Below are 21,104 nucleotides of genomic sequence, written 5' to 3'. Positions count from 1 at the left end.
CCCGGCGGTCTGCATGAAGCGGCAGGGAGGCCAGGCTGAAGCCCCTCACATGACAACCCCTCCAATCCTGCTTCTGTTTCCTCTGAGCCTCTGCTTCTCCCCTAACCACCACCCCCTCCCGTTCTTGGGTTCCTCAGCTCTTCCTTAGAGGGAATCAGGCAATTCTCTTTCCCGCCCGGCCTCTCCCTCCTGCCCTGGCCTTTGACCTGCAGCGCCAGAGGAGGGGGGGCTGCCTTCCCTCTACAGCATTGTGTGGATGTTGCAGGTGGGGAGGAAGGAAGGCTCCCCCCCCCCATCCAGGTGGTCCGCGTCCCCTCTGGGTGTATCTTCTGCCTGGTGGTCCATCTGAGGTTTCTGCTCCAAGGAAACCCCTGTTCTGCCGGTGTGGTGATGATGGGCAGTCAGAATAATGGGCAGCCCCCTTGCTTTGCCAGCCGCTTGGCCCTGCTCTCCTCCCCGCCTGCTGGCACGGGCTGCAGCCCCACCCCCGGGCGCCTGATGCTTGGACTTGGGAGCCTTTTGTCAGAGACAGGCCGGGGTGAGGGCTGGCGGGCAGGACCATGGCTCAGTGGCAGAGCATCTGCCTGGCATGCAGAAGGTCCCAGGTTCAATCCCTGGCATCTCCAGTTAAAGGGACCAGGCAGGTAGGTGATGTGAAAGACCCCTAGCCGCTGCCAGTCTGAGTAGACAAGACTGACTTTGATGGACCAAGGGTCTGATTCAGTATAAGGCAGCTTCATGTGTTCTTGTGTCCCCTCCAAGGCTTCCCAAGTGGGAGGGAGGGTGGCTCTGTGGGGTGGGGGGGAGATTGCAGCCGAGCTGCTTGGGAAGCCCCTCCAATGCCCCACCCCGACTCTCAGGGGCCGTAACAACTTCTCACTCCTGGCTGTTGTGTTTCTTGACCTCCCCTCCCCAAACGTGATCTCTCCCCCCCCCCTCTGTTGCTCTAACACTTCTTGTGCGCTGCACTGGTCTTTCTCTCTCTCTCTGTCTCTCTGCTGCCCGCTCTGTCTGCCTCTCCCGGGTGCCGGATTCTGCCCTTTGGCCTCTGCTTCCTTCTTTGCTCCGCCCTCACCTGCCCTGTAGCCCAGGGAGCGCGACGTGATCCGGAACTTGCGGCTGGTGAGTGGTTCTCCCCATTGGCTTCCCGCATGGCCCTGCGGCCTGCATGCCCTTCTGTGAAGAGAGACCCCGTGCGACGCTGCCTCGCTTGAGCCAAAGTGACCTCACGCTTGCCTCTGCCAACAAACGCTCTGCTTAACCTCTGGCCAGGCTGGCCTAGCACGAGATGAAGGTCTTGCTGGCCTCCCAGATTGATCTTCCTCCTCCTCCGTTTCCCAGGCCAGGGCTGTGTAACACTTCGCGACCCTGGCCTTAGCGGGGGTGGCTCCGTGCTCCGTTTGTCCTCGAGGGAGACAACCGGAGCAACTGATCAGTGGGCTGTGGGTTGCTTCTCAGGAGAGGGGGAGCCCTGAATCCCAGGCCTGGGAGGCTGTTTCCTGCCCGTACTTGTGGCTGGCAGGGCTTGGGGGGGGGAATTGAGGCTGATCATACTGTGCAGCTGAGAGATGGTCTGTGTTTTTTGGAGTGGGTGGTGGGGAGAGATGCCTGGATGATGGCAGTCTTTGTCCCAGCTGCCTGCAGGTGTCCAGGCTGGAAGGAAACCGGCTGCATTGGAGAGGGGGGGGGATTTCCAGGGCATTGTTCTCTGGCGGCAGGGTTTCCTGACAAAGCCACTGCTCTTCCTGTTCCTCTTGGAGTCTCTTTCTGGCAGGGACGGGGGGAGTGTTAAGGCTCACAGACATGGAGTGCAGTGGGGCAGAGGCACTAATCACTCTTCCTCCCCCCCCCCCCAGCCTCGGGAGAAGGGCCGGATGCGGTTCCACAAACTGCAGAATGTGCAAATTGCACTGGATTACCTGAAGCACCGGCAGGTGAGTCTCCTGGGGAGGGCGTGGGCGGGGGAGGGCCAGAATCCCTCTGGGACTGGAGGGGCTGGCCCTGGGCCCTGCCCCCAGACGAGTCAGCGGGGCTGTGCCGTTGATAGGTGAAGCTGGTTAACATCCGGAACGATGACATCGCAGACGGGAACCCCAAGCTGACGCTGGGCCTCATCTGGACCATCATCCTGCACTTCCAGGTGAAGGGGGGGGGCAGGGGCTACTGCCAGAGTAGCACGGGGGGGGCATCCTCTCCTCTGAGGGGATGCTCAGGACTGGGGATGCCCCGGCTGGCTCTGCTCCAGCCTCTCTGGAGAAAAGCAGCCTGGGAGAGGCTCAGCTTTGGGCCCCGTTGTCTGCGGCAAGGCAGGCACCACTGTCTTTTGGGGGATTTGGTGTGTTCCCTTTCACAACACATTCACTCTTGTGCGCATGGTCTCTTCTCATGCTGGCCGTCTTGGAAGCCCCCTCCCCCCTTTCCTTCCAGGCCACACAGAGGAAGAGGCTGAGCAGGTTGGGGTGTGGGCCTTGGAAAGTGGGGGAAGCATCATCTCCCCCTCTTTCCGGCTGTAGATCCTTCCCCCCTTTCCTGGTGCTGAGTTGGGATTCTCTGCCCAGTCCCAAAGTGCTTATGAGTGGGACACCTGGCTCCCCGCCCCCGCCCGGTGTGCCCATTCTGTCCCACAAGGAAGCAGACCAGTGTGGCGTAGTGGTTAAGAGCGGTGGTTTTGAGCAGCGGACTCTGATCTGGAGAACCGGGTTTGATTCCCCTCTCCTCCACATGAGCAGCAGAGGCTAATCTGGTGAACTGGATTTGTTTCCCCACTCCTACACACAAAGCCAGCTGGGTGACCTTGGGCTAGTCACAGCTCTCTCAGCCCCACCTCCCTCACAGGGTGGTCTGTTGTGGGGAGGGGAAGGAAAGGTTATTGTGAGCCGGTTTGATTCTCCTTTAAGTGGTAGAGAAAGTCGGCATATAAAAACCAACTCTTCTTTTTCTTCTTCTCAGCCTCTCCCTCAACACACACAGTTTTTTGCCTGCCTCCCTGCCAAGCTGAGGCCTGGGCTGCCCCCGGGCTAGGTTGCTGGTGAAGATTCAGGGTGTGGCTGGCACCGTGGCAGCCGGGGAGGGGGGGTTGTGGGTGTGCCACCCAGCAGGACTTAAAGCAGAACATGGTCTTGTGGTTTGCTGGGGCTGACTCACCCGTTCGTTGCTCTGAGACATGAGGTTTTCCTTCCTCGGGTGCTGATGCAATTCCCGCTGCTTGTGCCCTAGAGGGGAGGCGGGGGGGGGGGGAAGAATGTGCCCTGTCCGGACCCTGGGGGCGCCCCTCCCTGCTAGGCCTTGCCTGGGATGGTGCTGCCTGCTCAGAGACTGGGCCTTGACAAGGAGCTTCCTGGAGGCACAAAGCACAGGGGGACCTGGCCAGCTCCCGTGCCCTCGGCATCCCGGAGTGGGAGGTCAGGGTGGGGTGTGAGTGTGCTGGGCCCTGCTGCCGCCCTAGGCCCTGTCTCCAGGCGTGTTGGGCCTCTCCCTTCGTGGCCTCTGTTTTCATGGCGCCCCCCCTTCCCTGCCTCCGCTCTCTCCAAAGATCTCCGACATCCAGGTGAGCGGCCAGTCAGAGGACATGACTGCCAAGGAGAAGCTGCTGCTGTGGTCTCAGCGCATGGTGGAAGGGTACCAGGGCCTGCGCTGCGACAACTTCACCGTCAGCTGGCGCGACGGGCGCCTCTTCAACGCCATCATCCACCGGCACAAGTAAGGGGCAGATGTGGTGGGCATCGGGCGTGGCGGGCATTGCTCAGCGGGGGGATGAGGCTTTCATGTGCTTTTTCTGGGAGAAGAGGCAGGGGTGCCCACTCTGTCTCGTTCTGCTGCTACTGAGCCTGGTGAGGCTTCTCCTCCTCTGGACTTTGCCTTAGCGTGGCTTGGGCAGTGCCAGGTGCGGCCCCTTTGGCACTGGCCCAGCTCTGACAGGCGTGCGCCAAAATGGCCTCGTCCATGTCAGGAATGTGATAAATGTCTACCTTTTATGCAGATTCTTTTTCTCGACAGAAGGGCAAGTCAGGGCAGGTCAAGAATACATGAGCCTCCCCCCCCCCCACAGGCAGCCCATTGAAATGTCATGAGAGCAGCCTGAAAAGGGGGTTGGTGGTTCTCCTGGGTCAGCCGTGGCCCTTTTGGGTAGCTCAGATCCAAAGGAGTTCTGTTGAGAGATGGAGTGGGTCAGGCGTGCGTTTACATTTTTTATTTACTTATATCCCACTTTTCTTCCCTGTTGGGATTCAAAGCTGCTTTTAGAACATTGTTCTCTTCATTTTCTCACAACAACTTTGTGAGGTAGGACAGGCTGGTCACCCAGCAAGCTTCCATGGCAGAAGTGGTGACTCAAACTCGGGTCGCCCAGGGTCCTACTCTGCCAGTATATCTACCGCACTGGCCTTGCCCACAAGCCCTGCCTCTGCGTCCTGGGACATTAGAACATAAGAAAGGCCCTTCTGGGTCAGACCCAGGCCCATCGAGTCATAGAATCATAGAGTTGGAAGGGACCACCAGGGTAATCTAGTCCAACCCCCTGCACAATGCAGGAAATTCACAACTACCTCCCCACCACAAACCCAGTGACCCCTACTCCATGCCCAGAAGATGGCCAAGGTGCCCTCCCTCTCATGATCCAGCAGCCTGTTCACACAGTGGCCAACCAGGGGCCTCTAGGAAGCCCACAAGCAAGGTTGCTGCAGCAGCATTTATCCTGCCTGTTTTCCACGACACCTAATAGAACAGGCCTGCTCCTCCGATCCTGGAGAGAATAGGTATGTGTCATGGCTAGTATCCATTTTGACTAGTAGCCATGGATAGTCCTCTCCTCTATGAACACTCCCGCTCCCCTTTTAAAGCCTTCCAAGTTGGCCACCCAAGAGTGGGGTGCGGCTGGGAGAGTTCTTGAGGGTCGGGGAGTTTTATCCCTCCCCAGCCCTACAGGTTCTCACCTGCTCTTTGTGGAGCTGGCTAGGGGCACTGCAGCCCCTGCCCTGGCTGTGGGGTGGGGTGAGAGGGGCACAGCTGAGGATCCCGGAAGGTGTGGGGAGCCCTGCATCCTCCGTCCCCCTCCACCCGCGACCACGCGATGCATCCATGGCCAAGCGTCCCAAGTTCAGTAGCGCCGGGCAGCTGGACAACTTGGTTGTGATTTATGCCAGATGGTGTCTTTTCTCAGTCTTGGCTGCGGTATTGGGGGGAGTCAGCCAAGTTGGGGATGGGCAGCCCCTACAGGGTGTGGTCGGTGGAACTTGCAGCTCCCTCCTGAAAAAGTATCCAGAAAAGTCAGTGTCGTCCCCCACAAAAAAGATCAGTCCGTCTCCTTCCCGGCGTTCCCTGGCAGTCTGGCCTGGAGCGTTGCCAGATCCCCTGTGAGCGCCAGAGGATGCAGAGGTCTGCCTGGCCAAAGGAGCGTGGCTGCAGGGCTTGCCATGGGGGCTTCTCTTAGCAAGGAAGTCCCAGGTTTGGCCGAAGCCCCGGCCTGTTTTCCGTCCTGCTGAACGTGGGCTGGGCCTGCTCCTCCACCCGGAGGGGGCAGCTTGTGTCTCTCCCATGCTGGCGTGTGTCGGGGCCTGTTGGGTGCCAACGCAGCCTGTTCTGGTGCCCGCAGGCTGCCTGGAGCGGGCCCAAACAGGTGTGGGAGTGGCTTCTGACAGCCACGGTCCCTGGCGGCCGGCCCGCGGTGGCACCCCCCCTTCGGGAGGCTTGGCAGGCCCCACCCACTTGCATTCAGAGGGCCTCTCCTCTCTGCCGGGCCGGCTTCCAGCCTGGGAGGGGCTGTGGCTTGGTGGAAGAGACTCCGCTTGGTGTGCAGAAGGGCCCAGGTTCAATCCCCAGCAGCATCTCCACTTAAAGGGACCAGGCAGGAGGGGATGTGGAAGGCCTTCACCCAAGACCCTGGAGAGCAGCTGCCAGTCTGAGTAGTCAAGATCAGCCTTGATGGACCCTCAGGGGTCTGCTTCCGCACCGGGCAGCTTCGTGTGTGATCCTCCCCCACGCAGGCCTGGGGCGTCTCCTCTGCCGCCTCCCCGGTCTTCCTGTCGCTCTCTTCCACTCCTGGGGTCCTGCCACTGCCCTCTGTGCCACGCTCTCGGCCGAGGGGGAGCAGCTGCAGGTGCCAAGCGCAGGGTGTGGGCTCCCTTCCCTCCTTGGAACCACGAAACCGTAACAAGTAGGAGCAGAAGCCGCCCCACCCCACACATGGATGGGCGTAGGGCGGAGCTCGAGCTCTCAGGCTGGCGCGCTCCACTCAACGCAGGCGGAGTGGTGGGACTGGCGGTTCTCTGCACACCGGAGCCTTCGCCTTGCCTGCTTGGATTGCCCCAGCGTGGCCATGAGCGGGCGTCGGCAGGTCCGGTGGAGGGCCGGGCTCCAGGGATCATCCGGATCCCTGCAGGCGGCGGCCGAGGAGAGGCTTTGGATGCTGGGCAAGGAGGCCCCTGGGGCAGGCTGCGACTCGCTGCCACGGCTCCACAGGACGGATGGCTGGGCGCCAGCGGAAGGCCAGAACATCAGCGGCTCCTTGTATTCGGTTCACTCCACGCTGCGTCTCCGTGAAGTGTAGGCATCTCTCCCCCGGGGATTTCTGTGGCTTGGCATTCTCCCGGGTGCTCCAACCCCCCCCCCCCCATGGCTTCCTGCTGTGATCTTTCCCTTTCCCACCTGGCAGTGGGGATCCGGAGGTGCGCCGGGGGCGGGGGGGGGAGAAGAACACCGCATGTGTTGCAAGCTTAGAAAGGTTTTTAGAATGTATTCCCCTTCTAGTTCTGGCCTGCGGGCATTAGCGAGAGCCCCCGCCTCCTTCTCCTGGGTCTTCCAAGAGGCAGGTGGTGTGTTTCTCTACCACCCCCCCAGCTGTCGGTGGGAGGCCTGGCCTGTCCGCACTCCCTGCCTGGGGTCCAGCGGATGGTCCTGTTAGGAGCCCAGGAAAGAACGGTCGGGGGAGCAGTGGGGGGGGGTTGTGCCTGGCCTCATCATCTGTGCCTTGACTTGCTTGCTCTTTGCCACGGCATCTTTCTTGGGGCTGGGACTAGGCGAGGGGGGTGGGAGAGCAGGGGGGATCTTGCCTGAGGCCCTTCTGGCTCTTGTGGGTGCTGGTTCTAGCAGGGGGCAACAGGACACGCTCCGTGTGGGGCAGCAGCCATCCTCCCCTGCGCTTCTCTGCCGTGGCTGAATTCCAGCCCAGGAGGAGACATGCTGTGGTTCGGCCGGGGGCCTCTTCTCGCATGCTCAGCTGTGGGGCTGGAGTTGCAAGTGGGTTAACCCAGCCCTCCTAGGCTCCTTGACCCAGCAGAAATGGGGGGGGGGCGGCTCCAGCCCCGGAAGCAAGTTCCTTCCCCACCCCCACGCATGCACTCTGCAGCTTGTTGCAGAAGAGCCGCAGCCCGGAGATTTCCACACCCCCAGGCTGGAGAACCCCGGGAGAGCAGGGAGCCGCCAGGCGTTTCAGGGTGTTTGGCTGGGCCCAGGGTGCCGGCCCCGGGTGTGGGGGACGCCAAGAGCCCGGCTGCCCCCGGTCGAGGCCGTTGCGGGTCTTTTGTCGCCACTATGGTTCGCAACACTTGGCTGTTGAGAAACTGCTACAGGAAGCAGCCCGGCCCTCTTGTGCCACCAGGGCATTTCCAAACGCTCCATCTCCGGAGCCTTTGAGCCGAGTGCCCCCTACAATGCCCGGCCTCTCAGGGCCCACTTCTCCGTTCCCCATCTTGTCTGCGCGGGGGGGGGGGGGGCACTGCGCCCTCTGCAAGTCCTGATTTTTTCCTTTCTTGAACATGTGATGCCGGTTCCCCCCCTCCTGTAATTCTACACCCCCCCCCCATGTCTTGGCTGTTGGTGCTGCCACCGGCCCACCTCCCATCAGGAGGCATGTCTGGGTGAAGGTAGAAGCTGAATCGGTGCCACGTGGTACACCTAGAATCATAGAGTTGGAAGGTACCACCAGGGTCATCTAGTCCAACCCCCTGAACAATGCAGGGAATTCACAACTGCCTCCCCTCCACACCCCCAGTGACCAGAAGATGGCCAAGGTGCCCCTCCCTCTCATGATCTGCCTAAGTTCACAGAATTAGCATGGCTGACAGATGGCCATCTAGCCTCTGCTTAAAAACCCTCCAGGGAAGGAGAGCTCACCACCTCCCGAGGAAGCCTGTTCCACTGAGGAACCGCTCTGATTCTTCCTAATGTCTAGGAAGACCTGCAGGGCACAGCTTAAAGGGGACGCACAGCATCCCTGGGGAAATATTTTGGAAACTTTATTCGAGGCAGGGGACTCATTTTGCTTCAAAGAAACGGGGAGAGGGCTGTGTACGGGGGAGCAAAATTTTGCAGCCCACTTAAATGTGGTGTGGTTGTTGAGTGTTGGACTAGAATCTCAGAGTCCTGGGTTTGAATCCTCCCTTGTGCCAAGAAAGCTTGCTGGGTGACCTTGGGACAGTCACGTGCTCTCAGCCTCACCTCCCTCACTGGGTTGTTGTGAGGAGGAAACAGGAGGAGGAAATGATGCGAGCCACTTTGAGCCCGTTGCGAAGAAAAGTGGGGTATAAATGAATTAAATAATGCACATTAAAAAGACCTCTGCTCCTGCTGGTTTGTGGGAGGGGCACTGGGAACCTTGTTCATCCCCCCCCCCCACTAGGCATCGCCCCCACACTCTTTTGAGTAGTACAGTGGAGCTGCAGGGCTGTTCCTGCAGTCGCCACAGGGTTTAGCAGCTGCCGTGCAGACCCCCCCCCCCATCGGAGTGGCGTGAAGGCCCCGAGGAGGGGGCTGGTTCCTCTCTGGGGGTCTGGCTGTGGCTGTCCATACGGGAGGGGGCCTGTCCTTGCTCACAGCTGCTCTTTTCCATCCTGCCCCCAGGCCAATGTTGATCGACATGAACAAGGTGTACCGCCAGACCAACGTGGAGAACCTGGAGCAGGCCTTCTCGGTGGCCGAGCATGAGTTGGGGGTGACGCGGCTGCTGGACCCTGAAGGTACTCCCCACCCCCCTCTGCACTTGGGCGGATGATTCTTCCTCCTGGGTGCAGCGTGGTGCTGCCTGAGAGAGTGTTGGGGGGGCACTAACCTCTCCCCCCCACCGCTGCAGATGTAGACGTGCCCCAGCCAGATGAGAAGTCCATCATCACCTACGTCTCCTCGCTCTACGACGCCATGCCCCGTGTGCCGGATGTGCAGGACGGTGTTAAGGCCAACGTGAGTGGGGGGGCAGAGGGGGCTTTAGGGCACGGGACACGCTGGGCAGGGAGCTGAGCATGGTTGCCATTTTCCTCCCCCCCCCCCCCAGGAATTGCAGCTGCGCTGGCAGGAGTACTATGAGTTGGTGACCCTTCTTTTGCAATGGATCCGGCACCACACGGTGGTCTTTGAAGAGCGGAGGTTCCCGGCTAGCTACGAGGAGATTGAGGTGAGGGCAGGGGACCCCCTCTGGCTCGCTTCCCCCCCTTGCCCCCTGTGCACACCACTGGGGGTCTTGGGAGGATTGGCAGCAAGCCAAGGGCCAGCCAGTGGCCTTCTGTGGGGTGGCCGGTCCCTGCCCACGCCCCCCACCCCCTCCCCCCCGCTTCTGCCTGCGTCTCCCACTTCTTGTGGCTTTTTCTTTTCCTTCAGTAGAAACAAGGACGGGTGGGGCTGGATTGAGGTTGGGGTTGGGGTGAGGGTGCTGAGCTGGGCAGGGGGTGCCCCGGAGATTGTGTCTTGGGGTCAGGATCCCCAGGGGCCCAGGAAGGGAGGGGCATCTCCCTGCAGATGGGAGTGGGGTGCTGGGTCTGTGCCAGCGCGTTCCATTCCAGGCACTCCCTCGCCGGCTGCTGGCATCCGATGAAAGGGCCCCTCCTACGTCGTTCCAGGGCCCGAATCCTCTGCTTGTTGTTGCCAGAGCGGAGAGCGGGCAGGGTGCCCAGGACAGGCTCTCAGGAAAGGCCTCCGGGCGGGAATTGTGCTGTCTTGTTTTGCCAGGGCTGAGCTTGGCCAACTTTCCGGATGCCTGCCGGGGCCCGGGGCCTCTCTAAGACATCCCAGAGAGGAAACGGGGGGGGGGGGAGCAGGCATGCCCCCTCACCCTTTGTCTCTCTGCCCCCCTGCCCCGCACTGGCGGTGTCTCTGGGAGGGCCCTTTGTGTAGACGGGTGTGCTTCAGAAGCCTGGCTAGCCAAAGTCTCCCAGTACTCCCCCCCAGCAGGCTTCGCCTGACCGAATCCCGCTGCCCCCCAGGTCCTGTGGCGCCAGTTCCTGAAATTCAAGGAGACGGAGCTGCCGGCCAAGGAGTCCGACAAGAACCGCTCCAAGGCTATCTTCCAGTCCCTGGAGGTGAGAGAGGAGCAGCCCCCGCCTGCAAACCTGATTGATTGGGACACTCTGCAGGTGGCAGTTTTCTGCCCTGTTCCCCCTCCCCCAAAGCACGAGTGAGCCTGCAGGAGGGATAGCGGGCCGGGGGCCTTGCAGACCAGCCGCTCGACCTGTGGCGTCTCCAGGACTTGGGAAGGATCTTTGCTGCAGCCACTCTGAGCCAACCGCACACACACCCAGGTGGCGGCGACAGCGTACCACCCCAACTGTTGGAGGCCCCCTCGTGCGCGTGGCTGCAGTCAGCAGGATGCCCCCACGCCTGGGCCATGCCTGGGCAGGATGGGGGTGGAGGATGCTGTCGAGTCACAGGCGACTCATGGCGACCCTCACGGGGTTTTCAAGGCAAGAGAAAAGCAGAGGCCCTTTGCCATTGGCTGCCTCTGCAGAGCAACCCCAGTATTCCTCGGGGGGGGGGGTGTTTCTCCCATCCAAGTACCGACCCCTGCATTTGCTCCGAGTCTGGGAGGGGCATTGCTGGCTCTGTGTCCCGTTCATCCCACCTCCCTCTTGGATTCGATTCTTGGCCACGCTCTGATTGTGCCCCCTCTCCTCCCTCCCCCCCCCGGCTGGAGTAGCCGGCAGTGCAGTCCGGGCAGGTGAAGGCGCCCCCCGGCTACCACCCGCTGGACGTGGAGAAGGAATGGGGCAAACTGCATGTGGCCATCCTGGAAAGAGAGAAGCTTCTGCGCTCTGAGTTTGAAAGGTGCGGAAATGACCGGACGTAGGGTGGTGGGTGACAGAGTGGGATGGGTGTGGTCAGGGGAGACCCACTGCGTGGCTGAGGCCCATTTAGTTAGCTAGTTACTTCATGTATACATCGTGTCTTTCTTCCCTAAGGAGATCTAAAGCCACTTAACGTGGAATCATAGAGTTGGAAGGGACCACCAGGGTCATCTAGTCCAACCCCCCTGCACAGTGCAGGAAATTCACAACTGCCTCCTCCCCCCCGCTCGTTCTCCTGTCCTCCATTTCATCCTGACAACAGTCCTGTGAGGCTGGGAGCACATGTGACTCGCCCAAGGGCACCGGGCGAAGAGTCTGTGGTAGAGCAGGGATTCGAACTTGGATGCCCCAGCTCCTAGCCCGAGCCTGTAACTACTACACCCCAGTGCCTGTAGCTGGGTGGGGCCCTTGTGTGTGGGCTGCTTTCCTAGCTGCTGAGTCCCGGAAGAGCTGGAGCGGGCAGGACTCGGCAGCTGCCACGCCCTTGCCTCGGGGAGGGGAACGCGCGAGAGCCTGGCCGGCCCGCCAGCCCAGCCCTAATGGGAAACACACGGCGGTGGCGGGTGAGTCACCCTCTCTGGCCCACAGCGCTCTGCAGGAAACGGCGAGACTTGAGCCGCAGAGGCCAGCTGAGGCTGCCCTGGAGCAGCTGCTGAGCCGGGATCCTGCTGGCAGTGCTGGAGTCTGGCACCGGGGGTGGGGTGGGGGGTTAGATCCCTTGGCCACACATGGGGGGGGGGGGCTTCAGAAGCTGGCTGGAAGTGCTGGGAGACCGGTGAAGGATCTGACCCGCTTGTCCCCTCCCCAGGCTGGAGAGGCTGCAGCGCATCGTCAGCAAGCTGCAGATGGAGTCCGGCCTCTGTGAGGAGCAGCTCAACCAGGCCGACACCCTCCTGCAGTCGGTGAGACCACGACCCTGACGCCACCAGCGCGGCCCCCCCCCTGGTCCCTGGGAGGGGAGGGCCCCCCTGGCTGCGCTGCCCTGGCTGAGGCTCAGCCGTTCTCTCCTGTGTTTCCTGCTAGGACATCCGGCTGCTGAACGCCGGCAAGGCCCCGCAGAAGTCGGCCGAGATTGAGCGCGACCTGGACAAGGCCGATGCCATGATCCGCTCGCTCTTCAACGACGTGCAGGCGCTCAAGGACGGGCGCCACCCCCAGGGCGAGCAGATGTACCGCAGGTCAGCCTCTTCTCCCTGCCGGGCGCCTCCCTGCTACGCCGACGCCGCGCCGCGCCGTCCCTCTCCCTCGGCTGCCTCTTGGGCTGCACTTGGACAGGCCAAGAGCGCCCCCCCATGCCTGACGGCAGCCGCTGGTAATGCAGGCCGGTGCCCTGTCCGTGGATCCGTGCGTGTGCACGTTGGGTCCTTTGCAGGAACATGGTGCCGCTGCACCCACGCAGCACAAGCAGGCAGGCGGGCCGCGCACAGCAGTGTGCTCTACCTCTTGGGGTGTTGCTCCTTTGTGCCCCCCCCGCCTCCTGGTCTTGTACTTGCCCTGCTGTGGCACGGTCCATCGGCTGGGCTGAGCCGAAAGGGTTGCCCGCGCTTGGCTTTGTGTTGCCCGCACCGCTGGCAGGCCCCTCACGGCTTCGCCCTCCTTTGTGCCCTCCCCCACCCCACCCAGGGTTTACCGCCTGCACGAGCGTCTGGTTGCCATTCGCACGGAGTACAACCTCCGCCTGAAGTCCGGCTCGGCGCCCATCGCCCAGGTCACCCTGCCTGTCACCCAGAGGCCCCGGCAGGAGCCGGAGGACGTCACTCTGCGCTACCTGCAGGACTTGCTGGCCTGGGTGGAAGAGAACCAGCGGCGCGTCGGTGCAGCCGAGTGGGGCATCGACCTGCCCACCGTGGAGTCGCAGCTGGGCAGCCACCGGGGCCTGCACCAGTCCGTCGAGGAGTTCCGCACCAAGATCGAGAGGGCCCGTGCCGACGAGGTGAGCGCGGCCGGCTCTTCTGGCCTGGGCACAGGAGAGCAATGCCGGCAAAGAGCCCCCGGAGTTGCGCCACAAGCGGGTTCCAGGGTGCAGGCTGCCCCTGGCCTGGCCGTTGCTGGCACCTGCCACTCACAGTCGTGTTTGCCCCTCCCGCAGGCCCAGCTCTCTCCCGGCCCCCGCAGCGCCTACCGGGACTGCCTGACCAAGCTGGATGTGCAGTACGCCAAGCTGCTGGTGAGAAGGGGGGTGGGGAGGAGGAGGAGGCAGAGGGTCACGTGCGGGTTCCTCAGCTGCAAAATCTGGAATTGATATGGTCTGAGCCAGCGTGGTCTAGTGGTTAAGAGCGGTGGTTTGGAGTGGTGGACTCTGATCTGGAGAACCGGGTTCGATTCCCCCACTCCTCCACAGGAAGCCAGTCTTGGTGACCTTGGGCAAGTTACAGCTCTTTCCGATGCCCCACCTACGTGATGTGGGGAGGGGAAGGGAAGGTGGTGGTAAGCCAGTTTGAGTCTCCCTTAAGTGATTAAGAAAGTCGGCATATAAAAACCAACTCTTCTTGTTCTTCTTCCTCTGATTGGGAACGAAAATAGACTTTTGGGCGTGGTCTGTTGTGTGGGGAGGGGGAGAAAGCCTAGAGCAGGAACCAGTGGAAGGAAAGTGCTTTGGGAAAACTGGCCTGGTTGGGTCTCTTCTTAACATGAGGGCTAGGAACTTGTTTTGTTTAAAATGAGTTTGAAAATCCTCCGGTTCTGGCCTTTGAAAATGCCCCAGCTTCCCCCAAAGGAAGTGAGGTGGGGCAGGGAGGCAGGCCGGAGGCTGGGGAGGCCGGGCCCCTCACCATGGCTGTCCCCTGGCAGAACTCCTCCAAGGCCCGCCTGCGGCACCTGGAGAGCCTCCACGCCTTCGTGGCGGCCGCCACCAAGGAGCTGATGTGGCTGAACGAGAAGGAGGAGGAGGAGGTCACCTACGACTGGAGCGAACGCAACAGCAACATGGCCGCCAAGAAGGAGAGCTACTCGGTACGGCTCGGCAGGGTCGGGTGGGGAGGGGCTGCAGAGGGGCCGCCACCGCCTTCTGCGCGTGCTCAAGGCACCCCTCCTCCTAACATCTCTTTGGCAGGGGCTGATGCGAGAGCTGGAGCAGCGGGAGCGGAAGATCAAGGAGATCCAGAACACAGGGGATCGGCTGTTGCGAGAAGAGCACCCGGGCAAGCCAACGGTGGAGGTAGGGGCGGGGAGAGGGAGGCGGGGTCCTGCGTGTGACTACCACGAGGGCAGTCATGCATTTCCTGAGGCCCGGTCAGCCGGCCACATCCTGCCGTTATCATCGCTACAGGCTCTTTGCCATATCCCCCCCCTTTTCAGGCTTCGAGGACCCACGCCTAGATTCATAGAATCATAGAGTTGGAAGGGACCACCAGGGTCATCTAGTCCAACCCCCTCCACAAAGCAGGAAATTCACAACTATCTCCCCTCCACACCCCCAGTGACCAGAAGATGGCCAAGATGCCTTCCCTCCCATGAACTGCCTATGGTCACAGAATCAGCATTGCTGACAGATGGCCATCCAGCCTCTGCTTAAAAAACCTCCAGGGAAGGAGAGCTCACCACCACCTCCCGAGGAAGCCTATTCCACTGAGGAACCGCTCCAAGTGTTAGAAAATTCTTCCTAAGGTCTAGACGGAAACTCTTTTGATTTAATTTCAACCCATTGGCTCTGGTCCGACCTTCTGGGGCAACGGAAGACAACTCTGCACTTGCCCTTCTGCTTCCCTCTACCTGAGACCCCCCTTTCCCCCTTCCCGGCCCTGCGTGACCCCTGACCCTCTCCCCTATTCCCCTCAGGCCTTCCAGGCTGCCCTGCAGACCCAGTGGAGCTGGATGCTCCAGCTCTGTTGCTGCATAGAGGCCCACCTGAAGGAGAACGCAAACTACTTCCAGGTATGGGGGGGCACCCCACCCGCCACTCTCCTGGTTGCCGGAGACCCCGAGGCAGTGCCGCACTGGGGGGTGAACAGCGGGCGGCTACCTACGGCAGCCTTCTTCCCCACAGTTCTTTGCTGATGTGAAAGAAGCCGAGGAGTTCCTGCGCAAGACCCAGGAGACGCTGCGGAAGAAATTTGCCTGCGACCGCTCCATCACCGTGACGCGCCTGGAGGACCTGCTGCAGGACTCCCTGGTGAGCACCGCCACTGCCGCTGGGCCTCCCTGTCGCAGGCGGCTGGGCCGGAGACATGTCCTCACACGCCCCTCTCTCCTCTAGGACCAGAAGGAGCAGCTGGCCGAGTACCAGGGGCAGCTGGCCGGGCTGGCTAAGCGGGCCAAGGCCGTGGTGCAGCTGAAGCCCCGTAGCCCGACCACCCCCGTCAAGGGCCGCCTGCCTCTCCAGGCCGTCTGCGACTACAAGCAGATGGAGGTGCGTGGAGCAGGAGCGGGGCGGTGCCAGGGCTGCAGGTGGGGTGGGGGCAAGCTGGGTCTGGGCGGGAGGCGTCATTTGAGTCTGCCTGTTCTCCCCCCCCCCAGATCACGGTGCACAAGGGCGACTCCGGCACCCTCCTGAGCAATGCCCAGCCCTACAAGTGGAAGGTGTTGAACGCGGCTGGAAGCGAGGCCGTCGTGCCGTCCGTCTGCTTCGTGGTGCCCCCGCCCAACAAGGAGGCTTTGGATGCTGTCGGCAGGTCAGCATAGCCTCCTCCCTTGGGGGTTGCAAAGGTGGGGGGAAGTCCCATAGGGAGTCACCAGGACACCCAGGCTCTGGGTTGGGCGCGGGTGGGAATCCGCTTTGCTCCAGAAGGATGCTGGAGCCGGGGCTTGGGGAGGGAATCATAGAGTTGGAAGGGACCACCAGGGCCATCAAGTCCAGCCCCCTGCACAATGCAGGATATTCACAACTACCTCCCCCCTACACCCCCAGTGACCCCCACTCCATGCTCAGAAGATGGCCAAGATGCCCTCCCTCTCATCATCTGCCTAAGGTCATAGAATCAGCATTGCTGACAGATGGCCATCTAACCTCTTCTTAAATACCTCCAGGGAAGGAGAGCCCACCACCTCCCGAGGAAGCCTGTTCCACTGAGGAACTGCTCTCAATGTTAGAAAATTCTTCCTAATGTCTAGACGGAAACTCTTTTGATTTCAACACCTCCACTTGCCTCTGGTGTGTGTGGGGGGGGTTCCTTTTCCGCGCTGAGGGTTCTGCGGCTCTCTGTCTACCCCCCCCCACAGGTTGGAGTCCGCCCACCAGAGCTTGCTGAGCCTCTGGCAGCAGCTGCACATCGACCTACGGAGCCTCCTCTCCTGGCAGTGCCTGCAGCGAGACATCCAGCAGATCCAGTCCTGGTCTCTCCTCATTGTGAGGCTCCATTTCTTCTCTCTCTTGCCCACCCACCCACCCACCAGGGGGTGGGGTGCATTGCGCTCCACTGCCATGCCAAAGCAGGTGTTGGGTGGAGCTCTGACTCCGAGGCGTCTGTGGGCTTTGGGGATCTTCCCTGGAGACCTGCAGGCGGCCTTGGTTTGCTGAAGCAAAGGCGAGATCGGTTTGCGTGGCCCTGCTGCGCTCTGAACTCCGTGTGTAGTAAAAATTGCTGTTCAGCGTAGAGGAAATGTTTCAGGCCCACTGTATGCTGGGCACTGTGTAAAGCACAGCAGGACCCCCGTTGCTGTCTAGGGGTGTGTGTGCCAGTTTTGTGCTCTTGACCCGGGCCATTGGGGGTTGGACTTGCCATTTAGAGCCCCCTCTCCCCCCCACTCTGGTCACGTTTGCACTAACGTTCTCCCTCCCCGGTGCTTTTCTTTTCTCCTGGGCCCCGCCTCTGAACAGCGTGTTCTGTATCCTGGCACCGGTATACCCCCAGGCCCTCCCCTCTGTCGCTGGGCCATGGCACCTCGGAAGGGGTGTCCAGATCCCTGCTTCCCCACGGGGGTGGGTGCTGGGAAGGGAAGGGCCTCTGTGACCACTGAGTGCCTCTTCCTCAGTTCCGGACGATGCCCCCCGAGGACTACCGCCAGACGCTCCGCAGCCTGGAGACCCACTACCAGGAGTTCCTGCGCCACAGCCAAGATGCACAGAACTTCTTCCCGGACGACCGGCTGCACGTGCAGCGCGAATACACCACCTGCACCCAGAAGTACGAGCTGCTCCTGCGCAGCCTGGAGAAAGGTAAGGCTGTGCGGGCAGGGGGTGGGGTGGGCAAGGGGCCCTTCTGCCTCTCGGCGGGCCCTGCTCTGCCTGGAGCCATCTGCTTGAATGATGACTGGCAAGGGGAGAGCGTGGGGGGGGGCGCATCTTGGTGTTTGTAGCACAGTGAGGGGCTTTGCCTTCTGGCCCCCCGAGGCGGCACTTGGCCCCTCTCCCCACAGGCTACCATGGACCCCCCCCCCTGTACTTCCCTGCAGTGCCTCCAGGCCTGGTGTGGGAGCCCTGAGTGCCCTTCTCCCTACGTCCGTGGAAATATATCCATAGAATCATAAGAGTTGGATGGGACCACCAGGGTCATCTAGTCCAACCCCCTGCACAATGCAGGAAATTCACAACTATCTCCCCCCCCACACACACACACCCCAGAGACCCCAACTCCATGCCCAGAAGATGGCCAAGATGCCCTCCCTCTCATCATCTACCTAAGGTCATAGAATCAGCATTGCTGACAGATGGCCATCTAGCCTCTGCTTAAGAAACCTCCAGGGAAGGAGAGCTCACCACCTCCCGAGGAAGCCTCTGTTCCACCGAGGAACCGCTCTGTTAGAAACTCCTTCCTAATGTCTAGATGGACATTAGGCATCCTGCTCCTCCTCCAGGTGTGGTTACCCACCTGCTATGCCCAGGTGGTGCCCACTTATCCTGGCACAGTCTGGCTTGGAGCCTCAGCCCAAAACCTTCCCCCGTGGGTCTTTTCTGCAGCGGAGGGCAATGAACTCTGCGCTTGTGTGTCTTCTTTTCCCGGGCGGCAGGGGAGCAGGAGGAGTCTCTGTGCAGGAACTTCATTTCCCAGCTGAAGGACATCCGCCTGCAGTTGGAGGGCTGCGAGTCCCGCACCATCCACAAAATCCGTTCGCCGCTTGACAAAGACCCCGCCAAGGAGTGCGCCCAGCGCATCAATGACCAGCAGGTACTCCCTTTTCCTCCTCCCTCCCTCCCTCTGGGGTCTCCTCATAACTCCTGCTCACTTATGGATTGGCGGGGAGGTTTTCTGCCCTGGCTGCTAGCGCCTGGGCATCCCCGGGCAGGGAGAGTGGGGATTGCAAGTCAGCCATGAGTCCGGAGCGGCGTTCACTCTCCAGCACGCCCATCCCCTGCCCTCCCTGTTCTGTCTGCAGCAAATCCACCTGGAGCTGGAGGGCATCAAAAAGAGCCTGGGCAAAGTGAGCGAGAAGACAGAGCGGGTGCTCTCCCAGCCGGAGCAGGCCGGCTCGGCCCCCACCCTGCGCACCGAGCTGGACGTCACCTTGCAGAAGATGGACCAAGTGCACAGCCTTTCCAGCGTCTACCTGGAGAAGTAAGCAGCCCTCTGGGAGAAGCGGTGGGGCTACTCGTCCTGCCTGCTTTGCTGACCTGCCCTGCCCGGGGTCTCTGGGGACCCTCCCCCTTTGCCCCCCACCCCTGCTGGCCAACAGTCAAGCCCTCCCCCCAGTGAGCCTGCTCTGGGAGGTTCTGAAGCAGGCTAGCGAGAGCAGGCAAAAGCAGGCAGCAGCAGCCCCTGCCGGCCCTGCGCAGTGGACCAGAGGCAGGGGAACCTTCCAGCCCCCCCACCTACTCCCCTTGCTGTGGGCAGGATTGGCAGGGCTGTGTTGGAGCACCCTCCTCCTGGCTTTCTTGCCCTTTGAGTAACAACTGAAGAAAAAAAGGGGGGGAGAAACTCAACCTAGAAGTTAAAGGAAACCGGAGGGGTTGAGCTAAACAGTATCCACTATAACAAAAAACATTCGTTTTGTTATATATGGTGCACAATTGTATTTTAAAACACAGGGCCTAAAACAAGGGCCTAAAATAAAATAATTAGGAAGCCTTCTTTTAGGCCGTGTTTTCAAACACAACGTCTTGAGATTTGGATGTTATGCCTCTGTCGATCCACCCCAAGATCGCATTAGCTTTATTTGTCGCTGCATCACAGAGGTCTTTCACATCACCTGCTGCAAGATCCTTTTAACTGGAAATGCTGGCGATTGAACCTGGGACCTTCTGCACAATACATAGATGCTGTACCACTGAGCCACACGACTCCTTCAGAGGAGGGATTCTGACCATCCCTTAGAAATAACCCTATGAGTTAGGCTAGGCCGAGAGACAGGGATGGGTCATTGAAGGAGCTTTATTGGCGCCCGGGATCCAGCTTCAGCGGTGCCGTTCTGACTTTGGCATGGAAGGTGCCACTTGGACTTGGTGACCCGAAGCGGATGCCCCTTCTGCTGAGCAGGCAAGAGTGGGAGAGGAGGCCGCTCCCCCCTGCCTGCAGGCACCCAGCCAACTGGTCCTTCCCCTCGCAGGCTGAAGACTATCAACCTGGTGATCCGCAGCACTCAAGGCGCCGAGGAGCTGGTGCGGAAGTATGAGGAGCCGCTGAAGGGAGTGCAGTCTGTGCCCGCTGACCTCAGGGCGTTGGAGGAGACCAAGGCAGAGCTGAAGGTGGGCTGGGCCTGACCCGGAGAGGCAAGGGAAAAGAGGGGTGGGCCACATGAACACACATGAAGCTGCCCCATACTGAACCAGACCCCCTTGGTCCATCCAAGTCAGTATTGTCTACTCAGGCTGGCAGCGGCTCTCCAGGGTCTCAGGCGGAGGTCTTTCACGTCACCTACCTGCCTGGTCCTTTTTAACAAATGCTGCCGGGGATTGAACCTGGCACCTTCTGCATGCCAAGCAGCTGCTCTACCACTGAGCCACAGCAGCTCTGCCTGTCGTGGGGGTGGGGGGGGCACTTTCACTCAGGGGCTGCGGAGGCAGCCGGTGCTGTGACTGTAGGGAAGAGGTGGGGGGTAGGATTGGGGCCAGCGAGGGCTGCTGTGCCCGCCCACCCACCCCCTGATCCCTGTGCCCATCCCGCAGAGGCTGCGTGAGCAGGCAGAAGGGCACCAGCCCCTCTTCAGCACTCTGGAGGCGGACTTGTGCAAGGCCGGCGAGGTGAACGAGCGGATGGTGCGGGGCCACAGCGAGAGGGACGTCGACCTGGACCGCTACCGCGAGCGCGTGCAGCAGCTGCTGGAGCGCTGGCAGGCTGTCTTGGCCCAGATCGACCTGCGCCAGCGGGAGCTGGAGCAGCTGGGCCGCCAGCTGCGCTACTACCGCGAGAGCTACGACCGGCTCATCCAGTGGATCCAGGAGGCCAGGCAGCGGCAGGAGAGCATCCAGGCCGTGCCCATCACCGACACCAAGGCCGTGCGGGAGCAGCTGCTGCAAGAGAAGGTGAAGCCGGGGCATAGGGGTGGTGGGGGGGCTGCTTCTCTTTTGGCTCTGCTCCCAGCTTTGCTGAGCACCTGCAGCCACAACTGTTCCCACTGTAAGATTTGGCCCGATGGATTGGGACTTGTAATGCTGGAGGCTTTTTGCTTGTGGTGGCTCTCTCTGTCGCAAGGGCCAGCTGGGGCTCGGCTTTGGATCCTGCGGCCAACGACCCGTAGGCTCGATACAGGGTGGTCTCATGGCTGCCGACGGGGCCTCCTGGAGTCTGTCGTGCACCTGGTGAGGGGTCTGGAGACCAAGTTTTACGAGGAAAGGTTAAAGGAGCTGGGTATGTTTAGCCTGAAGAGGAAAAGACTGAGGGGTGAGAACCATCTTCAAGCACTTGAAGGGCTGTCATTTAGAGGAGGGTGACGAGTTGTTTTCTGTTGCCCCAGAAGGTCAGACCATAACCCACAGGTTGAAATTAAATGAAAGAAGTTTCCTTCTAGACATTAGGAAGAATTTTCTAGCAGTCAGAGCGGTTCCTCAGTAGAACAGGCTTCCTCAGGAGGTGGTGAGCTCTCCTTCCCTGGCGGTTTTTAAGCAGAGGCTAGATGGCCATCTGTCAGCAATGCTGATTCTATGACCTTAGGAAGATCATAGGAGGGAGGGCACCTTGGCCATCTTCTGGGCATGGAGTAGGGGTCACTGGGGTGTGTGTGGGGGAGGTAGTTGTGAATATCCTGCAT

The 21,104-nt window shown here is 61.0% G+C and overlaps 1 protein-coding gene across 1 annotated transcript in view; it reads left to right on the top strand.

Annotated features, from left to right (window-relative positions):
* The window catches only part of PLEC (plectin), a 149,902-nt gene that overhangs the window by 20,654 nt on the left and 108,144 nt on the right, over positions 1-21,104 (top strand). Inside the window, exons 5-29 of the mRNA XM_056854575.1 lie at positions 1,087-1,122; positions 1,857-1,934; positions 2,048-2,140; positions 3,533-3,699; positions 8,836-8,951; positions 9,065-9,171; positions 9,263-9,382; positions 10,188-10,283; positions 10,898-11,025; positions 11,854-11,947; positions 12,069-12,223; positions 12,669-12,978; positions 13,135-13,212; positions 13,836-13,997; positions 14,098-14,202; positions 14,823-14,918; positions 15,031-15,156; positions 15,241-15,393; positions 15,501-15,655; positions 16,203-16,329; positions 16,956-17,139; positions 17,931-18,088; positions 18,297-18,475; positions 19,464-19,602; positions 20,023-20,379. Coding sequence (XP_056710553.1) covers positions 1,087-1,122; positions 1,857-1,934; positions 2,048-2,140; positions 3,533-3,699; positions 8,836-8,951; positions 9,065-9,171; positions 9,263-9,382; positions 10,188-10,283; positions 10,898-11,025; positions 11,854-11,947; positions 12,069-12,223; positions 12,669-12,978; positions 13,135-13,212; positions 13,836-13,997; positions 14,098-14,202; positions 14,823-14,918; positions 15,031-15,156; positions 15,241-15,393; positions 15,501-15,655; positions 16,203-16,329; positions 16,956-17,139; positions 17,931-18,088; positions 18,297-18,475; positions 19,464-19,602; positions 20,023-20,379 — 3,519 coding nt within the window. The remainder of the gene's footprint in view (positions 1-1,086; positions 1,123-1,856; positions 1,935-2,047; positions 2,141-3,532; positions 3,700-8,835; positions 8,952-9,064; positions 9,172-9,262; positions 9,383-10,187; positions 10,284-10,897; positions 11,026-11,853; positions 11,948-12,068; positions 12,224-12,668; positions 12,979-13,134; positions 13,213-13,835; positions 13,998-14,097; positions 14,203-14,822; positions 14,919-15,030; positions 15,157-15,240; positions 15,394-15,500; positions 15,656-16,202; positions 16,330-16,955; positions 17,140-17,930; positions 18,089-18,296; positions 18,476-19,463; positions 19,603-20,022; positions 20,380-21,104) is intronic.

Source organism: Euleptes europaea, chromosome 8, assembly GCF_029931775.1.
Source record: "Euleptes europaea isolate rEulEur1 chromosome 8, rEulEur1.hap1, whole genome shotgun sequence".
Classification (NCBI taxonomy): domain Eukaryota; kingdom Metazoa; phylum Chordata; class Lepidosauria; order Squamata; family Sphaerodactylidae; genus Euleptes; species Euleptes europaea.
This window is presented reverse-complemented; position numbering and strand designations above follow the sequence as displayed.